The 17481-nt window shown below is 37.8% G+C and overlaps 1 protein-coding gene across 8 annotated transcripts in view; it reads right to left on the bottom strand.

Annotated features, from left to right (window-relative positions):
- The window catches only part of BCO2 (beta-carotene oxygenase 2), a 61142-nt gene that overhangs the window by 25955 nt on the left and 17706 nt on the right, over positions 1 to 17481 (bottom strand). For all 8 annotated transcript variants that reach the window (XR_013829360.1, XM_079928939.1, XM_079928934.1 and 5 more), the window contains 3 exons: positions 4937 to 5148; positions 4633 to 4748; positions 3125 to 3227 (listed from right to left, as the gene is read on the bottom strand). Coding sequence is in view for 7 of the 8 variants with exons in the window: in XM_079928939.1 (XP_079785065.1) it covers positions 3125 to 3227; positions 4633 to 4748; positions 4937 to 5148 (431 nt within the window). In the remaining variant the exon portion in view is untranslated. The remainder of the gene's footprint in view (positions 1 to 3124; positions 3228 to 4632; positions 4749 to 4936; positions 5149 to 17481) is intronic.

Here is a 17481-nt window from a genome sequence, read left to right as displayed (position 1 = left end):
CCCATTAGATGTGGATGTGAGAGAGGTATAAAAAATGATTCCAAAGTTATCATCTTAAGCAAGTGGAAGGACAGAGTTGCCATCAACTGACATAGGGAACATTTTAAGCAGAGAAAGTTTAGGGGGAAAGATCAAGAGTTTGGTTTTAAAAAAATTAATTTTGTAACATCTATCAGACATCTTAGTAAAAACACTGAGTAAGCAACTAACTGATGAGGAGGTCTAGGTTAGGACATTATATGTTTTGAGAACCAATTATAAATAAAACACCATGCTTTATACAGTGATGAGTTATAAAAGAAATGAAAGACAAACTCTAGAGTTCCAAGAGTACCATACTACTATCTAACTGTTTATGTATTTTAAATTAGTACTTAAAACTAGCTGGATTAATGTTTAGAGGATTTTTTTTTTAATTTTAAAAAGTCTTTTTAAAATACCTAGAAAGGTAGAAATTATTAGCAAGCACTTTATTTACAAAGAAAATCACTAAATTTCCCCCAAATGCATACTATCTAGTACAGCTCCCTGCAGCTACATGTACATTTGCGTTCCAGTTTAAAAATTCATCACTGAACCAAATAATCAAGTAAGAAAGAAGTAAATCCAGTTTTAGTTGAGATTAGAAGATCAAGAGAAAAAATTTCTGTCTCAGCAATTGGATTAAGTGACAATTACTCAATTCACTAAATTTGAACACTGCTAGTTAATGAACTGTCCTAACTTCAAGTCTTGAAGGCATGAGCAAAGCAGACAGTCACCCAGGAAACACCCAGCAGAGAACTGAATGCCTAGAGGAATGACCTTCCCAATACTGTGAGCCTAACTCTGGGAGATTCTTCAGGACTTTGTATAAACATCAAATTGAGGCAAAATAACAAGCACAGCCTCTGATGATTGGTGGCAAGGTTTCTCAAAGATTCATGGGCCACTTGCACCAAAATCACCTGGAGATCTTGTTAAAATGTACCAAGATAAGGAGTGAAAGTGTAGTTACAATGCAGATTCTTAACCCCTTTTCAGGTCTCGTGTACCAGAATCTCTGAAGATGAAGCCCAGTGATCTACATTGCTAGGAAGCATTCCAGATGGTTTTTAGGTGCTCTAAAGGCTGAGAATCACTGATCTAATGACTATTTATTTTAGAAAAATAATTAAGAATGGTTAAACAGTATTTCTCATATTATGAACTAGTTACAAAGTTATCTACTTGGGTATTAGAGTTAATTTATTAAGAAATAAATTTTTTATGATCAAAAAAGATGCATGGACAAAATACTGCTGAGTCAGTTTGCCCATTTGCTGAAAGATTTTACCTAAAAAGATGTTTGCTGTCTCCTATAACAGCTTTGAAGAATACATCCCAACCCGAGGTCAGGTAACAAAGAAGAGAGAGGGCTGAGTGATGAAGTTTCCAGGGTACCCTATCTCTTCTTGAGCTGGTAAAAAGCAAACCTGCAGTATTCATTTTCATATACACTCATACATGTAAATATGGAGAGGTAGAGATGAACAACCCACAAAGTCAATTACTTACCAAAGGTATATATTAACCTATTCAAAAGTTAACCCATACAAAAGATTCGTAGTAGGGCTTCCCTAGTGGCGCAGTGGTTGAGAGTCCACCTGCCGATGCAAGGGATACGGGTTCGTGCCCCGGTCCAGGAAGATCCCACATGCCACGGAGCAGCTGGGCCCGTGAGCCATGGCCACTGAGCCTGTGCATCCCGAGCCTGTGCTCCGCAACGGGAGAGGCCACAACAGTGAGAAGCCCGCGTACCGCAAAAAAAAAAAAAAAAAAAAGATTCGTAGGTTATAGATGACAGAATGACAGCTAAGATAGTCAGAAACTTCTAATGCTTACACTTACACATTCCTTTTCAAACAGAGAGAGATGTGTACTTGGGTACAGGATAATGAATGTGCATGCCCTGAGAGAATCCTCTGTAGTCAGTGATGAATAATTAAGATGATCTAATGGAGTGACCAGTAGCAAGTTTTTGTGTGTTACTCAGACTAGACACCCGAAGCCTGCCTAAGCAAGCATCTTAAATCTTCTCAAGGTTCACTGCCCTTGTCTATAAAATGGGGGTAGTAACAGCCTTTCGTAATGCCATGGATAGACATACAGATTATCATACTAAGTGAAGTAAGACAGACAGAGATAGACAAATATACAATATCATTTATATGTGGAATCTAAAACAAATGAACAAACTTATGGTTGCCAAAGGGGAAAGGGGTGGGGAATAAATTAGGAGTTTGGGATTAGCAGATACAAACTACTATATATAAAATATATGTAAAATAAACAACAAGGTTGTACTGTATAACACAGGGAACTATGTTCGATGTCTTGTAATAAACCATAATGGAAAAGAATATATATATACCTATATATGTAACTGAATCACTTTGCTGTATACCAGAAACTAACACAACATTGTAAATCAACTATACTTCAATTTAAAAAAAAAAAAATAATAGTACCTTTCTCAGAGACTTTCATAAAGATTAAATGAGAAAATATATGGAAAATACGGTTAACACCAGCACATACTAGGCACTCAATAAATGCTAGTTATTAGCCATTAGAACCTTCTGGAACAGAATAATAGGCAGCATATGGATGACCAGGAAAGAGATGTGATGTAAGTGGTTGTGAATGCAACCAAACTTTAACCTTAACTTACTTTGTAGTGTTTTACTCCCATGGTAATAATAAATTCCTTCCTATGTAATATACAGTATACCTTCTCTATATCTCTTTGCTGTAGCATTCTAAATTTCTTATACTTACAATATGGTACTTCCCAATAATTCAAGTTTGAGAAATACATTACTCATCCCTACAATGCTTGTGAGCCAAAAAGCATAATGGAACATAAAAATGTGAGTCATGCTGAAAAGATCACATAGAAAATCAGCTTCCAAGCATATGTGCAAAAAGACAACAGAACTTAATTATAAATTATATATTTTAAGTTCAGTAATGCTACTTTGGAGATTTCTTTCTGAACCTTTCAAATGAAGTTTCATATATGTTAACATCTTGGCCATAATGGAACTGTGGGAAGATAGTTAACTCCCAATTATTTTTTAAAAGACCCCCATCCCAACTTTACCATGTTGCCCATAGGAGTTCCCCATGTTGTATGCTGTTCCATCTTTGTCATAATGAGGATGTGCAGTTGCTCCATTCACAGCAATAAATTTGCTCCAGTCTACCTGCAAATTTAAGACCATACAGAGACTTAAATGTTACATGGGAAGATCTCTATTTAGACACATAGACAGTAGGGATGTGTCAAATATTTTTAAAATAAGATATAAAAACTACAGTTTAAGCCCTAATGTCTCACCTCTGAGAAATCAAAATTATTTTTCCTACTAAAGAAAAAGAAACTAAGACCAAAGAACAACAAAACCAAACAAAAACTCTACCACCACCAACAACAAAAAATGGACAAAAATGATTATCCAGTACGAATTTTTTATTTTGCCCAAGATCACAAGATCACAGGAAAGGTCAAAAGAATAAGAATTAAAATTAAAATTCTGGCCCAAAGTTTTATTTTATCTTTAATTAATGTGTAATGTGAAGGCAGTATGGGTCTAGATAATCTCCAGTCCAGTTCTACCTGTAGCTAGGCAGAAAATGAATTGGCAAAAATAAGTCTGGCTATTGTAAATAGTGCTGCAATAAACATTGTGGCACACAACTCTTTTTGAATTATGGTTTTCTCAGGGTATATGTCCAGTAGTGGGATTGCTGGGTCATATGATAGCAATCTAATGGATCAAGAGATGAATGGATAAAGAAGATGTGGCACATATATACAATGGAATATTACTCAGCCATAAAAAGAAACGAAACTGAGTTATTTCTGGCGAGGTAGATGGACATAGAGTCTGTCATACAGAGTGAAGTAAGTCAGAAAGAGAAAAACAAATACCGTATGCTAACACATATATAAGGAATCTAAAAAAAAAAAAGGTTCTGATGAACCTAGAGGCAGGACAGGAATAAAGACACAGATGTAGAGAATGGACTTGAGGACACGGGGAGGGGGAAGGATAAGCTGGGACGAAGTGAGAGAGTGGCATGGATATATATACACTACCAAATGTAAAATAGATAGCTAGTGGGAAGCAGCTGCATAGCACAGGGAGATCAGCTTGGTGCTTTGCAACCACCTAGAGGGGTGGGATAGGGAGGGTGGGAGGGAGATGCAAGAGGGAGGGGATATGGGGATATATATACGTATGCATATAGCTGATTCACTGTGTTATACAGCAGAAACTAAAACAACATTGTAAAAAAATTATACTCCAATAAATATGTTAAAAAAATATTTAAAAAAATAAGTCTGTACTACTCTATTTCTCCTTCGCCCTAGCCTTCAGACATTAGGACTAAGGAAGAAGAAGTCTAGAACTATCTTTAAGGAAAACCCCAACCCCACAGGCCCTTCTAACCAGGACAGGGGGTACACAATGATGTGAATCAGTGGGTAACTTTGGTTTTGTTTAAGGATCCAATTTTTTCTTCAGATATTAGCTACTCTACAAAGTATTTGGAATGGAGAAAAATTTTAGGGTTTATTATATTCGTTTTTAACCTATATTTTACCTTTTCTGTTTTTTCCAGGGTTTCAATGTCCACTTTGTTCATGAAGTTGGTTTCCGTACTAATGTAGTAATCACCCTTGTACTGCACATAGTTGACATTGGTGTTGTCAGTAATTGCTGAAATCAAACCCCAGAGTTATTTAAACACCACAGCTTTCTCAAGGGAGAAAGCAGTTTAAACATCCTCTCATATCAAAAAAATATATATTTCAATATTCGTATTTATATAGCTTGACATATATCATAATAATTTAAAGAATCATCACTATCCCCTGCAAATTCTGAGCATATTAAAGGCTGCTTACCAGGCGGTTCAAATTTTGACAGGAAACGTTCAAAAACATTCTTGCATGGATCGGGGAGAGCCAATGTGCCAAATTCTGAGATCACAATTCGATCATGAACACTGTTGGCCTTATATGTATCACTCTGTAGAAACTTGCTCCTGTATGTCACTGTGCCCTTCTCCACCTTGAACTGGTGAAGTAAAGCCATTCCATCAAACCAGTGATTGTACCTTTAAACAGGAGCAAAAATAGAAAAATAAATATTAGGAAGATAAACATGGGGTCAAAATGAGAGATTTCAAATACAGAAATAAGGAAATGGGATGGCTTCCCAGCAGAACCTGCTCAGTCAAAGAACTTGAAATTAAGGGTTGAGAGCTTTTGAGTATATCCTGGAGTACAACAATGAAAGAGCAACTTACATTCTCTTGACCCTTACCCCTTCTCAAAAAGCTCACACATCAGAGGGCTAAAGAAAAACCCTAAGCTGGTGATGCCTAAGATAATTCTGTCTTTAACCTATAGCCAAGATATCATCATATGGAATGCTTGACATTTCTCAAATTAAAATGGATTCCAAAACTTTTAGAGATAGTTATCTTCATATCTTATACATATTACATTTTCTATTTATTTAAAATTTTTTCAAATTTATCAGAACTATGCTAAAGTAAGCAAGTAAGATGACTACCCATGACTACCCTTACTGGATAATCATTTTCGTCCATATAATTACACTATAGAAATGATGTATCTAAATGATGGAACATCAAAACTGTAAGGAAAAGTTTGTGCTTTGCTTTTAAAAGGGTTTAATATTATTTAGTCTTTTCTCTCTTATGCTTGACAGATTGAATGCTTAATGTCTTCAGCATGAATAACAACTAAAAGGCTTGGTCTTCTCTTAAAGGCTTGTCTTAAAAGGCTACGGTCTTGAAAGCAGGGATTCAAAGAGCTATTTGTACACCCATCTTACAGCAGCATTATTTACAGTAACCAAAAGGTGGAAACAACCCAAGCGTCCATCAGCTGAAAAATGGGATAAACAAAATTTAACATACAACGGAATATTATACAGCCTTAAAAAGGAAAGAAATTCTGTCACATGCTATAACATGGATAAACCTTAAGGACACCATCTAAATGAAATAAGCCAGTCACAAAAGACAAATACTATATGATAGCACTTACATGAGATATCTAAAGTAGTCAAATTCACAGAAACAGAAAGTAGAATGGTGGTTACCAGGGGCTCAGGGGAGGGGGAAATGGAGAGCTATTGTTTAATGGGTATAGAGTTTCAGTTTATCAAGATGAAAAAGTTCTGAAGATCTGTTTCACAACACTAACCTGTACATTTAAATATGGTTGAGTTGTGTTTTTTACCACAATTTTTTTTTAACTGCAGGAAATAAAGGTGTTTTTTTTTAAGGCCCTCTTTATGCAGTGATTTGAGATGACATCTTTATAATTTTATCATTTTTGATATGAGAGGATGTTTAATCTGCCTTCTCCCGCAATTTTATTGAGTTTATAAACTCAATTTCCATAAGTTCTTGGGTCCATTTCTGGGCTTTTTATTCTGTATCACTTGTCTATTTGTCCATTCATGCATCAATATCACAATGTTTTAATTATAGAGTCTTTATAGTATACTTTAACATCTGACAGGGCTAGTCCCCACCCCTCACTGAGAATTTTCTTTTTTAGTGTTTTCTTGACTATTCTTGCATATTTATTTTTCCACATGAACTTTAGTATTCATTTGTCTAACTTCCTTTAAAAACTGGAATTTTTATTAAGATTGTATTAAATTTAAAAATTAACTTAGGGAGAACTGACATGTTTGTGATGTTGAATCATCCAGCCTATTCAAGAACAGAGGATCTTTCTAGTTAATTGTGTCTTTTAGGAGTGCTTGAAAGTTTGCACATTTCTTGTTAAACTCATTTCTGAGCATTTACTCTTCTTTGTTGCTATTTTAAATGAGGTTTTTTCCTACCATTATGCCCCCTAACTGGTTATTATTTGTGTATATGAAAGCTAGTGATTTCAGTATGTTAATTTTACATCCTGTTACCTCACCTTTTATTTGTTTGTGTTATTCTGTCATTAATTCTCTGCGGCTTTCCAGGTTTACTTTATTAATCCGTGTGCCTCTAATTAATTTCTTTAGTCTAATTGTATTGGCTACATCTGGTTAAATAGAAGTGAAGATAGTAGCCATTCTTTCCTTGTTTCTGCTTTAGAAAAAAACTTGTAATGTTCCCCAATTAATATTACTGGTTTTAGGACTAAAATGAAAATATATTAATTTATACCTGTGTGTAGATATATACGTGTATATATATGTATACATGTATATATATACACACACATATACTCACATATATAAATATATGTATATATAAAATACATATATAAATAGGTATGTATGTGTATATATATACATGTACAAAATCGTGTTAAGAAAGTATCCCTCAAGTCCTACTATCTTGAGTATTTTTATGAGGAATGGATGTTGAATTTTGACAAACATTTTATTAGCATTTATGGAGAAGATTATGATTATGACTATGATTATGATTATTTTTCTTGAGATCTATTAATATGGTATATGACAGTAATGGATTTCCAAATAATGAACCTATCTTGCATTCTTGGAATTAATCCTACTGAATTACAGTGAATTATATGTTTAATGTAGTGTTGGATTCTGTTTGCTAAGAAAATATTTATTAGTATTATATTAGTAGTATATATTTTGTACTTTTTTATGGATATTCATAAATAATATGAATAATTGTCTTCTTTTTTGTAACAATTTTATCATGTATAGATATCAATATTATACTTGCTTCATAAAAAGAAGTGGGAAACTTCCCTTCATTTTCAATCCTTTAAAATAATATATAGAGCACTGAAACTATCTGATATTTGAAGGTTTGGTAGAATTTCCCTGTGAAATAATCTGGGCCTACTGCTTTTTTTAAGAAGCAGTTTCACAATAAGTTTCTTGTTTTCTTCAACAGAAATTGGTCTGTTTAAACTTTCTACCTCTATCAATTTTGGTAATCTGTATTTCCTCAGGGAATTATCCATTTCCTTGAGCTTTTCAAATGTATTTGCATAAAGGCCAACAAAATCTTCTATAATTTTTTATCTATTTCAATGGCTTCTTTTTCATTGTCATTTCTCTCTTTTCTTCTTTTCTTTTCTATTTTTCTTTTTTTTTTTTGGCCACACCATGCAGCTTGTGGGATCTTGGTTCCCTGACCAGGCATCAAACCCGTGTCCCCTGCAATGGAAGTGCAGAGTTCTAACCACTGGACCGCCAGGGAATTCCTTCATTGTCATTGTTTTCTCCCTTTTTCCTTGATAACGTTAGCTAGTGGTTTCTCACTCTATTTTGGTAATTTTTATCAAAAAACATTAAAAACAAAATAGTTTCAATAATTATTGTTATTCTGGTCTAAATCCCAATAAAATCATGATACGTAGAGCCAAACACAATACTCTGTGTATAAACTCAGACATTCAGATTCCTCATTTAAGATATTTCATATTCTTTTCTTTCTTTCTTGTTTTTATTTGTTACCACCTCAAATTGCTGACTTGCACTGAGCTGTCAAGCAAAACCCCTAATTTTTAACACATTCTGCTGTTAAACCAATCTCTTGCATCTTCATTCTTGTAATAACTGGTTTTCTTTTTTTTTTTTTGCGGTACGCGGGCCTCTCACTGCTGTGGCCTCTCCCGTTGCAGAGCACAGGCTCCGGACGCGCAGGCTCAGCGGCCATGGCTCATGAGCCCAGCTGCTCCGCGGCATGTGGGATCTTCCCGGACCGGGGCACGAACCCGTGTCCCCTGCATCGGCAGGCGGACTCTCAACCACTGCGCCACCAGGGAAGCCCATAACTGGTTTTCTTGATTCATATTTACCTTTAATAAATTTTAACTTGTTAGATTCCACCTCACAAGATCCTTCTAGACTACCCTGTCATTCTATGCATTCATTTATTCAAATCAACCAACATTTTTTGAGTCCCTACTATCTGCCAGGCATTGTCCAAGCCCAGCAATTACAGGCATGTAAATAACTATAATACAAAATGATTACTGCAACAATGGAGAAGTGTTAAAAAACGTTATCTATGCACAGGAGCAACAGGATGGAAGGATGAGGTTATCAGGGAAAGATCAAGAGGAAAGAAGACATTTGGCTGGTCCTTTAAGGATGTTCGCCAACTGGAGAAGAGTAGAAGGGTATCCTAGTGAGAGGTAATAATAATAAAAAAAAAAAGGCAGAGCCTGAAGGCATATGGTATCTTGGAGGAATAGCTAGTAAACAAATTAGTGTGTAGACAAGAGCTGTCAGTGGCGGGCAACGATGATGGACAAACAGGTCAGCACAAGACCTACCAGCACTTAAATTTAAGGCTTAAACTTCAACAGGAAAGCATGAAGTTTTGGAACAGGAAAGTGAAACTGTGAGACTCGTATCTTAAGAAGGTCACTCTGGACACAGAGTAGAATATGGGACAGAAAGAGGAGCATTCAGGCAATAATACAAGTGAGAAAAGATAAGAGACTAAACTGAAGCAGTACAGTTAGAAAGGAACAAATAGCAGAAATAAGTCAGAGATGACTGACAGGAGGTAGGCAGTGACAAAAAGAGAGAGTCCAAAAAGTCACACCTGAATGGATGGTGATGCTTTAACCGAGACAGAGAATACATGAAGAGCAAGCATTGGGGAAAAGCAAACAGTTCAGTTTTGAACAAGAGTCTGAGCCGTTTGCAAACCATCAGGGTAGAGATGTTCCACAGCCAGTTGGGAAAATACAGGTCTAGAGCACAAGAGATGGGTGTGGGGTGGGAGAGAGATATTTGAGAGTATCTCTGTGTGACAGACATAACCATAGGTGCAAACGGGATAATAACACCATCTACTGAACACTTACTACATGCCAGGTACTGTGCTAGGCACTTCACCACATCTTTTCATACATACATATATATATATATATATATATATATATATATAGTGTGTGTGTGTGTGTGTGTCTGTGTGTATATAGAGTTGACCCTTGAACAACATGACTTTGAACTGCGTGGGTCCACTTATACACAGATTTTTTCAGTAGTAAATACTGTGGTACTACATGATCTGCAGTTGGTTGATGCAGAACCACAGATGTGAAGCAACCATGGGTATAAAGGCCTGACTATAAGTTATACACAGTTTTCCCACTATGCAGCGGGCTGGCGCCCCTAACCCCCATGTTGTTCAAGGGTCAAATATATAAATATTTATCCCCCTCTTCACATTGATTAGAGATGTGGAACTACTATTACCATATTACAGATGTGGAAACCACAGTTCAGAGCAACAACAAGCCCAGGGTCACAGGACAGGTAAGTGGCAGAACAAGGATCTCAACCCAGAGCTGACTCCAAAACCTGGGATCTACAACACCCACAAAAGTAAGGTGAACCATAAGAAGTTATTTGGCAAGAAAGGGAGTGGAGAGAGAGGGCACTGAGGGAAAGAAGAGAATGAAAATGCACTGAGTGCCCATCCGTGTCAGCCACTGAATGAAGCTCTTTGTATGCATTATCTCCTTTAATCATCATATCCAGTCATTAAAATCGATTTTATTAGCCCCATTTTTCATGTGGAAAACCTTGCTCAAGATCACAGTGCTGACAAGTGGTGAAAATGAAATCTGAACCCACCCCATCTTACTCTAAAGAATGTATTATCTCTACTATAGCAAAGAAAGCATACAATGAGAGAAAAGGAGGGAATGCTCAAGTCAGAGGCTGGGGTATATCAACATCAAAGGGGCAGTGAAGTGAGCAGCAAAAAAAATTATTTTAGAACATGCAATCAGAGAGACAGAAGAAGAATCAAGAGAAAGTGTTATGTGGGAATCCAGGACCAGAGAATGTTAGGACGGGTGGTCAAGAAGGTCAAATGCTATAGAAAAGTCAGGCTGAGGACTGGAAAACCCATTTCATTTACATTTAAGAGGCTTTGGTGACCTTTTTGAGAACTGATAGCATGCACGGTGGGGTGAAAAGTCAGATGGCAGTGAACTGAGAAGACCTCAGGAAGGAGGAAAACAGAAATGGTGAGAGGAGGAGAGAGGGTATTTGCTGGAGAGGAAGGTGGGAAGGAATGAGGGTTTTTTAGGATGAGAGGACATTTGCAGGCTGAGATGAGGGGTTAGTGAAGCAGAAACAGATACAAGGGGAGGAGCATGAATGAGGAGGGAAGAGGGCCACTTCCCCTGATGATGATGAGAGGCAGGAATAGGTACCTCTGTGGGGAGACGGGGAGGTGGGGAAGACGGCAGCTGAAGGAGCTCAAATCCAATTGCCCCTCTATCCATTACAAAGTAGGCAGGTCTAACTGTTGAGAGTGAAAGGGACAGGGAGAGTGACGCAGGCTTCAGGAAAGGGACGCTGTGGGAAGCTGGAAAGAGCTAAAGATTTCCTGGCAGCACCAAGGACTCAGCTGGGGCTGGAAATCGTAATTTTGTAATTGAATCAACCCGCAAGGTTCTGTGTTTCCTCTAGAAGTGCTCAGCAGGCCTGGGCCCTGAGTGGAGGAAACCAGAAATAAGCTAATGTAGGACCAGAACTGGTCAGAGGAGAGGCAGAGATCGCTAAGGCAAAGGAAGTGAGGATGGTGATGAGAGTGTATTTGAAGGGATTGATCGTGGAATCTGCACCTGGCAGAAGAAACTAAATGAAAGCTGATAAACTGAGAAGATGGAGAAGAGTAAGGAGAAGAGAACTTGATGCGATTGAAAATAAGTTTCATGGGAATGGAGGAGTGTGGAAATTGGGGCTTTGAGCACCGAGTGGAGTTTCAGAGTTCAGGATTTCAGGGGTAGGGGAATTCTGTGGAATAAGATGCAGGATGTGGCCTCAGTACGTGCCCTTAGTGAAGTGGCACAGAGGGGGAAAAATCATTGCAGTGGGGATGGTCAAGGAATTACAAGGCTGGAGTATCTTCATCATGGATCCTGAAGTCATTCCAGAAGAGTGGTAGATGGTTAAATCTTGAGGATATTTACTACTGAGCCCAGAGTCATGTGATTTTAAAAACTGATAAGCATGCCTTCAATGCAATCATTGATAAAAGTTTTTAATTAAAGAAAGGTCTTTGTCATGTCACTACTATGTCTGCATGTTGATCTTTTGAGTGGCATCTAACAAAGAGATCAGAGATTCACAACCATGTGGGGCTATTCTTGTCCACAGGTTAAGAGTCACATTGACTTCAGGTCTCTACCTCTCCCTTTAAATCTAATTTGGGATCTCAAAGATAGCAGAGTAAAGGGACATGCATTCACCCCTTCTTGCAAGAGCACTGGAATCACAATGGCTGAGCAACCATCGATGGAAAAACACTGGAACCTACAGAAAGGATACCCTACATCCAAAGACAAAGTAGAGGCCACAGTGAGATGGTAGGAGGGGTGCAATCGCAATAGAATCAAATCCCATACCCACTGGATGGGCAACCCACAGACTGAAAAGCAATTATACCACAGACGTTCTCCCACTGAGTGAAGGTTCTGAGCCCTGCGTTGGGCTTCCCAGCCTGGGGGTCCAGCAATAGGAGGAGGAGTCCACAGAAAGACCAGCTTTGAAGGCCAGCGGGATTTGATTGCAGGACTTCCACAGGAATGGGGGAAATAGAAACTCCACTCTTGGAGGGCACACACAAAGTCTTCTGCTCACCAGGACCCAGGGGAAAAAGCAGTGACCCCATAAGAGACTGGGCCAGACTACCTACTAGTATTGGAGGGTCTCTTGCAGAGGCAGGGGACAGCTGTGGCTCACTGTGGGGACAAAGACACTGGCAGCAGCAGTTCTGGGAAGTACTCATTGGTGTGAACCCTCCTGGAGGCCGCCATTAGCCAAGAGAATTCAGCACCACCAGACCAGCTTTGCAACAAATGCTAAAGGAACTCCTCTAGTCGGGGCAGAGACCAGAAACTTAAAATAACCTTGTACACATATAGACTGCTATATCAAAACCTCATGGGAACAGCAAGCCCAAAAACTACAATAGATAGACACACACAAAAGAAAAAGCAACCCAAACACAACACTAAAGATGGTCATCAAACCACAAAAGAAGAGAACAAAAGAGGAAGAGAAGAAAAAGACTTACAAAACAAACCTAAAACAATTAAGAAAATGGCAATAGGAACATACATATCAATAATTACCTTAAATGTAAATGAATTAAGGGGCTTCCCTGGTGGCACAGTGGTTAAGAATCCACCTGCCAATGAAGGGGATGTGGGTTCAAGCCCTGGTCTGGGAAGATCCCACATGCCGCAGAGCAACTAATCCCATGCACCACAACTACTGAGCCTGCGCTCTACAGCCCACGAGCCACAACTACTGAGTTTGTGCACCACAACTACTGAAGCCCGTTCGCTCTAGGGCCTGTGTGCCACAACTACTGAGCCCATGTGCTGCAACTACTGAAGCCCGCAAGGCCACAGCCCATGCTCCGCAACAAGAGAAGCCACTGCAATGAGAAGCCCGCGCACCACAAAAAGAGTAGCCCCCACTCACCGCAAACAGAGAAAGCCCACACACAACAATGAAGACCCAACACAGCCAAAACTAAATAAAATTTTTTTTAAATGTAAATGAATTAAATGCTCCAACCAATCCTGCAGTACTAAGAGGGAAGTTTATAGCAATACAATCTTACCTCAAGAAACAAGAAAAATCCCAGATAAACAACCTAAACTTACATCTAAAGGAACTAGAGAAAGAAGAACAAACAAAACCTAAGTTCGTAGAAGGAAAGAAATCATAAAGATCAGAGCAGAAATAAATGAAATAAAAATGAAGAGAACAATAGCAAAGATCAATGAAATTAAAAGCTGGTACTTTGAAAAGATGAACAAAATTGATAAACCTTTAGCCAGACTCATCAAGAAAAAAGCGAGGGGACTCAAATCAATAAAATTAGAAATGGAAAAGGAAAAGTTAACAAGTGACACCACAGAAATACAAAGGATCATAAGAAACTACTACAAACAACTGTATACCAATAAATGGACAACCTGGAAGAAATTGACAAATTCTTAGAAAGGTACATTATCCCAAGACTGAACCAGGAAGAAACAGAAAATATGAACAGGCCAATTACAAGCACTGAAGTTGAAATTGTGATTTAAAAACTCCCAACAAACAAAAGTCGAGGCCTGATGGCTTCAGAAGTTCTACCAAACATTTAGAGAAGAGCTAACACCTATCTTTCTGAAACTCTTCCAAAAAATTTCAGAGGAAGGAGAGCTCCCAAACTCATTCTATGAGTCTACCATCACCCTGATACCAAAACCAGACAAAGATACCACAAAACAGACAAAGATATCACTGATGAACATAAGACGCAAAAATCCTCAACAAAATACTAGCAAACAGAATCCAACAACACATTAAAAGGATCATACACCATGATCAAGTGGGATTTATCCCAAGGATGCAAGGATTTTTCAGTATACACAAATCAGTCAATATGATACTCCACATCAACAAACTGAAGAATAAAAACCATATGATCATTTCAATAGATTCAGAAAAAGCTTTTGACAAAATTCAGCACCCATTTATGATAAAAACTCTTCACAAAGTGGGCATAGAGGGAACATATCTCAACATAATAATGGCCATATACGAAAAACCTACAGCTAACATCATACTCAATGGTGAAAAGCTGAAGGCGTTTCCTCTAATATCAGGAATAAGACAGTGATGTCCACTCTCGCCACTTTTATTCAACAGTTTTGGAAGTGCTAGCCACGGCAATCAGAGAAGAAAAAGAAATAAAAGGAATCCAAATTGCAAAAGAAGAAGTTAAACTGTCACTGTTTGCAGATGACATGATACTATACATAGAAAATCCTAAAGATGTCACCAGAAAAATACTAGAGCTCATCAACGAATTTGGTAAAGTTGCAGATTATAAAATTAATACACAGAAATCTCTTGCATTTCTATACACTAACAACAAAAGACCAGAAAGAGAAATTAAGGAAACAATCCCATTTACCATTGCATCAAAAAGAATAAAATACCTAGATATAAGTCTACCTAAGGAGGCAAAAGACCTGTACTCTGAAAACTATAAGATGCTGATGAAAGAAATCAAAGATGACACAAACAGATGGAAAGATATACCATGTTCTTGGATTAGAAGAATCAATACTGTGAAAATGACTATACTACTCAAGGCAATCTACCGATTCAATGCAATCCCTATCAAATTACCAATAGCATTTTTCACAGAACTAGAACAAAAAATCTTAAAATTTGTACGGAGACACAAAACACCCGGAATAGCCAAAGCAATCTTGAGAAAGAAAAATGGAGCTGGAGAAATCAGGCTTCCTGGCTTCAGACTATACTGCAAAGCTATAGTCATCAAAACAGTACAGTACTGGCACAAAAATAGAAATATAGATCAATGGAACTGGCACAAAAATAGAAATATAGATCAATGGAACAGAAATATAGATCAATGGAACAGAGTGAAGATCAATGGAACACAAAAATAGAAATATAGATCAATGGATCAATAGAAAGCCCAGAAATAAATCCACTCACCTATGGTCAATTAATCTACAACAAAGGAGGCAAGACTATACAATGCTGGAAAGACAGTCTCTTCAACAAATGGTGCTGGGAAAACTGGACAGCTATATGTAAAAAAATGAAATTAGAACATTCTTTAACACCATACACAAAAATAAGCTCAAAATGGATTAAAGACCCAAATGCGAGACCGGACACTATAAAACTCTTAGAGGAAAACACAGGCAGAACACTCTCTGACATAAATCACAACAATATTTTTTTTCGATCCATCTCCCAGAGTAATAGAAATAAAAACAAAAATAAACAAATAGGACCTAATTAAACTCAAACGTTTTTGCACAGCAAAGGAAACCATAAACAAAACAAAAGGACAACCCACAGATTGGGAGAAAATATTTGCAAATGATGTGCTCAACAAGGGATTAGTCTCCAAAATTTACAAACAGCTCATGCAGCTTATATCATCAAAACAAATAACACAGTCAAAAAATGTGCAGAAGACCTAAATAGACTTTTCTCCAAAGAAGACATATAGATGGCCAAAAGGCACATGAAAAGATGTTCAACATCACTAATTATTAGAGAAATGCAAATAAAAACTACACTGAGATATCACCTCACACCAGTCAAAATGGCTATCATCAAAAAGACTACAAACAAGGCTTCCCTGGTGGCGCAGTGGTTGAGAGTCCGCCTGCCGATGCAGGGGACACGGGTTCGTGCCCTGGTCCGGGAAGATCCCACATGCCGCGGAGCGGCTGGGCCCGTGAGCCATGGCCGCTGAGCCTGCGCGTCTGGAGCCTGTGCTCCGCAGCGGGAGAGGCTGCAGCGGTGGGAGGCCCACATACCGCAAAAAAAAAAAAAAACGACTACAGACAACAAATGCTGGAGAGGATATAGAGAAAAGGGAAACCTCCTACACTGTTGGTGGGAATATAAATTGGTACAGCCACTATGGAGAACAGTATGGAGGCTCCTTAAAAAACTAAAAATAGAGCTACCATTTGATCTTGCAATACCACTCCTGGGCATATATCTGGAGAAAAACATGGTCCAAAAGGATACATGCACTCCAATGTTCATTGCAGCACTGTTTACAATAGCCAAGATATGGAGGCAACCTAAATGTCCATCGACAGAGGAATGGATAGAGAAGAGGTGGTACATACATACAATGGGATATTATTCATCCATTAAAAAGAATGAAATAATGCCATTTGCAGCAACGTGGACAGACCTAGAGATTGTCATACTGAGTGAAGTAAGTCAGACAGAGAAAGAGAAACATTGTATGATATCACTTATACGCGGAATCTAAAAACAAATGAACTTTTTGAGAAAACAGAAAGAGACTCACAGACTTAGAGAACGAACTTATAGTTACCAGGGGGGAAGGGTGGGCAAGAGGGGCAGTTAGGGAGTTTGGGATTGACACGTACACACTGCTATATTTAAAATGGATAACCAACAAGGACTTACTGTATAACACAGGGAACTATCCTCAATATCATGCAACAACCTAAATGGGAAAAGAATTTGAAAAAGAATAGATACATGTATACGTATAACTGAATCACTTTGCTGTACACCTGAAACTATCACTATCACAACGTTGTTAATCAACTACTTTCCAATATAAAATAAAAAGTTAAAGAAATGCCTCCCAAAATGTTTGCAAGTGAATTCTATTGAAAAGACATGAAAGATATGAATGAGACTTAGGGGTCCACAAAAGAGAAAGTTGTATATTATGATAACAAAAATAACTGATGATGCCTTTTAGAAATAAAAAAGAAAAGTCTCCCATGAAAATAAATAAGTAAATCTAAGTTGGGAGCCAAACCACTAAACAAGGCCTCAATTTGTTTTCTCTTCAACTTGAAGATACCTGTACTTCTCACAAGAGGCAGGCAAGACCTTGTTC

The sequence above is a fragment of the Stenella coeruleoalba genome (assembly GCF_951394435.1).
Source record: "Stenella coeruleoalba genome assembly, chromosome: 8".
Taxonomy (NCBI): Eukaryota; Metazoa; Chordata; class Mammalia; order Artiodactyla; family Delphinidae; genus Stenella; species Stenella coeruleoalba.
The sequence above is the reverse complement of the archived record's forward strand: the minus strand, read 5'-3'. Positions and strand labels throughout refer to the sequence as shown.